General features: G+C 42.9%; 1 protein-coding gene across 1 annotated transcript in view; it reads left to right on the forward strand.

Annotated features, from left to right (window-relative positions):
* LOC112074393 (olfactory receptor 1f45-like) overlaps nt 1–6,668 on the forward strand; it is a 10,706-nt gene extending 4,038 nt beyond the window's left edge. Inside the window, exons 2-6 of the mRNA XM_024141577.2 lie at nt 438–490; nt 1,103–1,324; nt 1,498–1,614; nt 1,743–1,940; nt 6,383–6,668. Coding sequence (XP_023997345.1) covers nt 438–490; nt 1,103–1,324; nt 1,498–1,614; nt 1,743–1,940; nt 6,383–6,641 — 849 coding nt within the window. The 3' untranslated portion in view covers nt 6,642–6,668. The remainder of the gene's footprint in view (nt 1–437; nt 491–1,102; nt 1,325–1,497; nt 1,615–1,742; nt 1,941–6,382) is intronic.
* Nucleotides 6,669–8,362: the final 1,694 nt, after the last annotated feature.

Genomic DNA, 8,362 nt, shown 5'->3' on the forward strand with positions numbered 1-8,362 from the left:
CTGTTACAAACTAGCTCTGGTCCAGGCTGTTACAATCTAGCTGTGGTCCAGGCTAATACTAACTAGCTGTATTCCAGGCTGTTACTAACTAGCTCTGGTCCAGGGAGTTACGTATCGCCATCGTCAGCTAGTTGATCCACCTGAAAAGCTAGAAAAGGTTTCACTTTCCTATCGAAAGCACATATTTTTTGAACTTAAGAAAACCTGGTATGGTGTAGTATAATTTCCACTGGGGGCCTATAGCGCCACATATAGTCAACGGGTGAGAAATTAAAAGTGAAAAATGAATTTACCTGTATTTTCATTTTGGTTCATGTTTCTCCTGTGTGTGTGTGTGTGTGTGTGTGTGTGTGTGTGTGTGTGTGTGTGGGTGTGTGTGTGTTTGTGTGTGTGGTGTGTGTGCGTGTGTGGTGTGTGGTGGTGTGTATTGGGTCTAGGTGGGCAACACTTTCGTCATGATGGTTATCTACATGGACAGCAGTCTCCACAGGTAATCAGTCCTCTTTTATCTCAGTGGTAATAATACAGCATAATTCTACCTTTATTGGACTATATGTTTGCAGTCCCAGAACACAACCAGATGAACCACAACAGAAACAACACAAGCTGAAGCAGCAAAGGGCTCTGACTGCTAGTTAACTCCTTTTAGATTCCCCTCATCAGCTCGGGATTTCAACTGTATCCCTGGTTACCGGCCTGCCTCTCAATAAGGCTTCTGAATGAAAACCACCATTAGGTCCAGCTGGATGGCCTATAGTTGTTTCTGAATGAAATCCACCATTAGGTCAGCTGGATGGTCTATAGTTGATTCTGAATGAAAACCACCATTAGGTCCAGCTGGATGGTCTATAGTTGATTCTGAATGAAAACCACCATTAGGTCCAGCTGGATGGTCTGTAGTTGATTCTGAATGAAAACCACCATTAGGTCCAGCTGGATGGTCTGTAGTTGATAACTTACACATTACAGATGACAGTGTAAAGATGTTTAGGATCTGCACTTTTTGTCTACTGATWGAWTATATTTACCTTCTCTGTAATTGTCTATTGCACATACAAACATTTCCCCATGGAGATAATCAAGTCAGGATCTTACCTTACAGCCCCAAGTACATTGCTGTGTTCAACCTGGCCTTCACAGACGTGTGTGGCAGCACTGCCATGGTCCCCAAGGTCCTGGATATGTTCCTGTTCAGCAGACAACTCATCTCCTACAACCAGTGCCTCACTAGCCTCTTCTTCATCTTCCTCTTCCTCACCATGCAGTCCTTCAACCTCACCATCCTCTCCTACGACAGACTGGTGGCCATCTGCTGCCCACTCAGGTCTCAGATAATACATAAAATCAAATTGTTTAATAAAATACAATTCAAAAGGCCTTCATAATTGCCCCTTGTGTGATAAATAATGTATCTGCTTTCACTGACAATTCRAACTGATATATGAATACACTGCATCTAAAGTCCTTRTTAACAGCTTCTTTCCGCTGTCCATGTAGGTACCATATGATGGTGACTCACAGGTCCATGTCCCAGCTGACGGGTGCTGCCTGGGTATTTGCTGTGTTCATGGTGTTGCTGKCTGTGTGCCTCATCACCCGACTCTCCTTCTGCCGGTAGGTGGCTGAGGAGGTGAAYCTGTTGCCGAAAGGTTACCGGTTTGAATCCCGGGCCGGGTGCTGGRRRAAWAARWTAGCAGTTGATCACTGTAACATGTGAACAATGAAGATGTATTGTATTGTAGGTCTCTGGTGATCAACAGCTACTTCTGTGACCACGGTCCCCTGTTCCGTCTGGCGGCCCCCTGTTCTGATGTGGTCCCTAACATAGTGATGTCATATCTCAACCCCAGTATAGTCCTCTATTTCCCCATGGTCTTCATCGTATCATCATACATCTGTATCACACACGCCCTGTTCACCATCACACTGCCCCAGGACAGGTGAGAAGTCATACTGATCAGAGTCAGAGATTTAGCCAGATATTTTGATTATATACCTAAACATATAGCTCTGATACTGATTGTTGTGCTGTCTCAGATATACACTACAGGACCAAAAGTATGTGGACACCTGCTCATCAGACATCTCATTCTAAAATCATGGGCATTAATAAGGATCGGCCCCTGTTTTTCATTTTTTGCCTTAAATGACATACCCACATCGAACTGCCTGTAGCTCAGGCCCTGAAGCAACGATATGCATATTCTTGATACCATTTGAAAGGAAACACTTTAAAGTTTGTGGAAATGTAAAAGCAATGTAGGAGAATATAACACATTAGATCTGGTAAAAGATTATATAAAGAAAAACCAACCGTTTTTTTTGTACCATAATCTTTGAAATGCAAGGGAAAGGGCATAATGACTATTTCTAACCCAGGTGCAAATTAGACTTTGCCACTAGATGGAAGCATTGTATGTGCAAAGTTTTAGAGTGATCTAGTGAAAACATGCATATTTATTCAAAATGTTGTATCAAGAAATGTGCCCAAATGTGCATAATTGGTTTATTTATAAATTTCCAAGTTCATAATTGTGCACTCTCCTAAAAAAATAGCATTGTATTATATAACTGTAATAACTACTGTAAATTGAACAGTGCATTTAGATTAACAAGAATTTAAGCGTTCTGCCTTTCTGAAATATGTCTGTCTTTTTTTTTCTTACAACCTCATGCTAATCGCATTAGCCTACATTAGCTCAACCGTCCCGTGAACGGGACACCAATCCTGAATATGGAGTTGGTCCACCCTTTGCTGCTATAACAGCCTCCACTCTTCTGGGAAGGCATTGTACGAACATCTATCGGGGACTGGCTTCCATTCAGCCACAAGAGCATTAGTGATGTTGGCCACTGATGATGGGCGATTAGGCCTGGCTTGCAGTCGGCGTTCCAATTCATCCCAAAGGTGTTYGATCGGGTTGAGGTCAGTGCTCTGTGCAAGCTAGTCAAGTTCTTCCACACCTGATCTCGACAAACCATTTCTGTATGGACCTCGCTTTGTGCACTGAGGCATTGTCATGCTGAAACAGGAAAGGGCATTCTCCAAACTGTTGCCACAAAGTTGGAACCACAGAGTCTAGAATGTCATTGTATGATGTAGTGTAAAGGTTTCCCTTCACTGGAACTAAGAGGCCTCACTCGAACCATGAAAAACAGCCCCAGACCATTATTCCTCCTCCACCAAAGTTTACAGTTGGCACTATGTATTTGGGCAGGTAGTGTTCTCCTGGCATCCACCAAACCCAGATTCGTCCATCGGACTGCCAGATGGTGAAGTGTGATTCATCACTCCAGAGAACGTGTTTCCACTGCTCCAGAGTCCAGTGTCGGCGAGCTTTACACCACTCCAGCCAACACTTGGCAGTGTGCACGGTGATCTTCGGCTTGTGTATGGTTGCTCGGCCAAGGAAACACATTTCATGAAGCTCCCGACACACAGTTATTGTGCTGACGTTGCTTCCAGAGGCAGTTTTAAACTCCGTAGTGAGTGTTGCAACCCGAGGAGAGACGATTTCTACGTGCTACGTGCTTCAGCATTCGGTGGTCCCGTTCTGTGAGCTTATGTTGCCTACCACTTCGCGGCTGAGCCGTTGTTGCTCCTAGACGTTTCCATTTCAGAATAACAGCACTTACAGTTGACCGGGGCAGCTCTAGCAGGGCAGAAATTTTATGAACTGACTTGTTGGAAAGATACCATCCTATAACAGTGCCACATTGAAAGTCATTGATCACTTCATTAAGGCCATTTTATTGCCAATGCTTGTCAATAGAGATTGAATGGCTGAGTACGCGATTTTAAACACCTGTCAGCAATGGGTGTGGCTGAAATAGCCGAATCCACTAATTTGAGGGGTGTCCACATACCTTTGTACAGTATATACAGTTGAAGTCGGAAGTTTACATACACCTTCGCCAAATACATTTAATCTTAGTTTTTCACAATTCCTGACATTTAATCATAGTAAAAATTCCCTGTCTTAGGTCAGGTAGGATCACCACTTTATTTTAAGAATGTGAAATGTCTATGAATAATAGTAGAGAGAATGATTTATTTCAGCTTTTATTTCTTTCATCACATTCCCAGTGGGTCAGAAGTTTACATGCACTCAATTTGTATTTGGTAGCATTGCCTTTAAATTGTTTAACTTGGGTCAAACATTTCGGGTAGCCTTCCAGAAGCTTCCCACAGTAAGTTGGGTGAATTTTGGCCCATTCCTCCTGACAGAGCTGGTGTAACTGAGTCAGGTTTGTAGGCCTCCTTGCTCGCACACGCTTTTTCAGTTCTGCCCAAAAATTGTCTATGGGATTGAGGTCAGGACTTTGTGATGGCCACTCCAATACCTTGACTTTGTTGTCCTTAAGCCATTTTGCCACAACTTTGGAAGTATGCTTGGGGTCATTGTCCATTTGGAAGACCCATTTGCGGCCAAGCTTTAACTTCCTGACTGATGTCTTGAGCTGTTGCTTCAATATATCCACATAATTTTCCTGCCTCATGATGCTATCTATTTCGTGAACTGCACCAGTCCCTCCTGCACCAAAGCACCCCCACAACATGATGCTGCCAACCCCGTGCTTCACTTTTGGGATGGTGTTCTTCGGCTTGCAAGGCTCCCCCTTTTTCCTCCAAACAGAACGATGGTCATTATGGCCAAACAGTTCCATTTTTGTTTCATCAGACCAGAGGACATTTCTCCAAAAAGTAGGATATTTGTACCCATGTGCAAACAGTAGTCTGTCTTAATTATGGCGGTTTTGGAGCAGTTGCATCTTCCTTGCTGAGTGGCCTTTCAGGTTATGTTGATATAGGGCTCGTTTTACTGTGGATTTAGATACTTTTGTACCTGTTTCCTCCAGCATCTTCACATGGTCCTCTGCTGTTGTTCTGGGATTGATATGCAATTTTCGCACCAAAGTAAGTTCATCTCTAGGAGACAGAACGCATCTCCTTCCTGAGCGGTATGATGGCTACGTGGTCCCACGATGTTTATACTTGCGTACTATTGTTTGTACAGATGAACATGGTACCTTCAGGCGTTTGAAAATTGCTCCCAAGGATGAACCAGACTTGTGGAGGTCTACAATAGTTTTTCTGAGGTCTTGGCTGATTTCTTTTGATTTTCCCATGATGTCAAGCAAAGAGGCACTGAGTTTGAAGGTAGGCCTTGAAATACATCCACAGGTACACCTCCAATTNTGGTGGGTAGTTCTGTAACGATTGTCTTCCTCTTCTGATGAGGAATATGAAAGATCGGACCAAAACGCAGCGTGGTAAGTGTCCATGTTACTTTATTAGAACAGAACACAAAAATAACAAAGTGAAATCACAACGAAAATCGAAACAGTCCCGAATGGTGAAACACAAAACAGGAAACAACTACCCACAAACACAGGTGGTAACAGGCTACCTAAGTATGGTTCTCAATCAGAGACAACGATTGACAGCTGCCTCTGATTGGGATCCATACCAGGCCAAACACAGAAATACAAAACATAGAATGCCCACCCCAACTCACGCCCTGACCAAACCAAATTAGTGACATAAAAAAGAAACTAAGGTCAGAACGTGACAACTTGGCATTGATCACAGTGAGCATAGGCTTGTTTGCGGTTGATTAGCCATGGAAACCCATTTCATGAAGCTCCCGAAGAACAGTTAATTACTCCCAGAGGCAGTTTGAAACCCAGTAGTGAGGACAGACGATTTTTACGTGCTTCATTACTCGGCAGTCCCGTTCTGTGAGCTTGTGTTGCCTACCACTTTGTGGCTGAGCCGTTCTTGCTCCTAGACATTGCCAATCTCCAATAACAGCACTTACAGTTGACCGGAGCAGCTCTAGCAGGGCATAAATTTTACAAACTGACTGGTTGGAAAGATAGCATCCTATGACAGTGCCAAATTGAAAGTCACTGATCTCTTAATTAAGTCCATTCTATCGCCAATGCTTGTCCATGGAGATTGCATGGCTGTGTGCTCTATTTTATACACTTTTATACACCTGGGTGTGGCTGAAATAGCCGCATCCACTTATTTGAAGGGGTGTCCATATACCTTTGTATATATAGTGTATGTTGTTCTAGTGATAAATGCTGGAAATACTGAGAATGTCATTGAACTGGATAGATGATGACTATCTATCCAGATAGATACTGTACTGACACTTTTGTCCTTTTCTCTATCTCTCTCTCTTTCTTTCTCTCTGTGTCTCTCTGTCTCTCCCCCTCTCTCTCTCCCTCTCTCTCTCCCCCTCTCTCTCTCCCTCTTTCCTTCCCTCTCTCCTTCTTTTGCTTTCCCTCTCTCTACTTCTCTCTCCCTCTCTCTCCTTCTCTAATTTTCTCTCTCCCTCTCTCTCTCCTTCTCTCTCTCTCCCTCTCTCAGAGTCAGAGCCTTGAAGACGTGTACCTCACACCTGATACTCGTAGCCATATTCTACCTGCCTATTCATTTTACATACTTCCTTCACTCAATCATACCAACCAACGCCCGGATCATCAACCTCTCCCTGACCTTGGTGCTGCCACCCATGCTAAACCCCATCATATATGTTCTGAAGACAGAGGAGTTTAAGGAATCGGCCAAGAAGCTGCTTAGTAAAAGAGGAGCCCAGAGAGCTGTGGTGCCGGGCCAATCATCATGAAGTGTTACTATTTATTTATATCTCTATTTGACTTGTTTTTGATTGATATGATGTGTAAGATATACTGTATCTGCCATAGTGAAAAACTGTTGCTTCACTTAAATGAAAAATAATGTTTTTCTTCAAAATGAAATATTTATATTATTGTCTATATGCCTTTAAAGCCATATAGAAAATAAAGTCATAATAAAAAGGCTGGATAAAACCCAAATAAAAATCAAATCAATGTATAATTTAAAAAAAATCTTTATTTATTATCTAGCCAAGTCAGTTAAGAACAAATTCTTATTTTCAATGACGGCCTAGGAACAGTGAGTTAACTGCCTTGTTCAGGGGCAGAACAAGAGATTTTTACTTTGTCAGCTCAGGGATTCGATCTTGCAACATTTCCGTTACTAGTCCAACGCTCTAACCACTAGGCTACCCTGCCTCTAATACATCTCAGTTTCACAAAGTGTTTAGCAAGCAGAATTAGAAGCAGTAAAACACCCTAGAAGGAAAAACACCCTACACCCTAGAAGGAAAAACCCTAGAGAGGAAAAACACCCTAGAGAGGAAAAACACCCTAGAAGGAGAAACACCCTAGAAGGAGAAACACCCTAGAAGGAGAAACACCCTAGAAGGAAAAACACCCTAGAAGGAAAAACACCCTACACCCTAGAAGGAAAAACCCTAGAAGGAAAAACACCCTAGAAGGAAATACCCCCTAGAAGGAGAAACACCCAGAAGGAAAAACACTAGAAGGGATAACACCCTAGAAGGAAAAACACCCTAGAAGGAAAAACACCCTAGAAGGAAAAACACCCTAGAAGGAAAAACACCCTAGAAGGAAAAACACCCTAGAAGGAAAAACACTAGAAGGGATAACACCCTAGAAGGAGAAACACCCTAGAAGGAGAAACACCCTAGAAGGAGAAACACCCTAGAAGGAGAAACACCCTAGAGAGGAACCAGGCTCGGATGGGAGGCCCGGGGGAGTAGTTTGGGGGATGCATTCTACTATAATATCTCTTACAGTACCAGGGTTGACCTGAGTGACCTGTTGACACCCAGGTGAGTGTCCATCCCTGTTAGCTAGAGAAGCTACCATATAGATACCTGTATGTCTGCATGATGACTTTACCATAGACATCCTATAACCAGGGCTTGAATTCAGGGGGATTGTGGGGGTATGCCCTACCCTTGTTAAAGAAAAGGGCAAAACATACCTCTTGATAGCTTAAGATTTTGAAGGTGAAAACATGTACCTGATTATATTAAGCGATATATGACGATGATCTTGGACTTCAAATCAAGTAGTCAAGTTAATTCAACGTTCAAAGCATCCTCATTACACCTCTTGAGATTGTATTTGATTTTAATTCCATCTTGGTCATAGACCTAAGCCTCCCAGGATTCCAATGACCAATTAACAGCTGTTTTAACTAAAGAAAACTACCCAGGGGCGCATGCCCACAGACCTCCCTAGGTTCCTGGACCATAGCTTACGAGCAGTCAGTCCTAATCTCTTACAGTGCTACATTCAAACGCAAATTTCTAAATCAATGGTTTCGAGAACATCCCTCACACCAAAAATGTGTTTTGGTGTCTGGTCTATGCTGTGATGGTCATGGCTAACTCCATCATGGCTGTTATCTACCTGGGCAGGAAACTCCACAAGGCCAAGTGCGTTGTTAGCTCCAACAACACGAGTATTCTAATATCACATAACTCTTTGAATA

Source organism: Salvelinus sp. IW2-2015, unplaced genomic scaffold, assembly GCF_002910315.2.
Source record: "Salvelinus sp. IW2-2015 unplaced genomic scaffold, ASM291031v2 Un_scaffold2617, whole genome shotgun sequence".
In the NCBI taxonomy this organism is placed as follows: Eukaryota; Metazoa; Chordata; class Actinopteri; order Salmoniformes; family Salmonidae; genus Salvelinus; species Salvelinus sp. IW2-2015.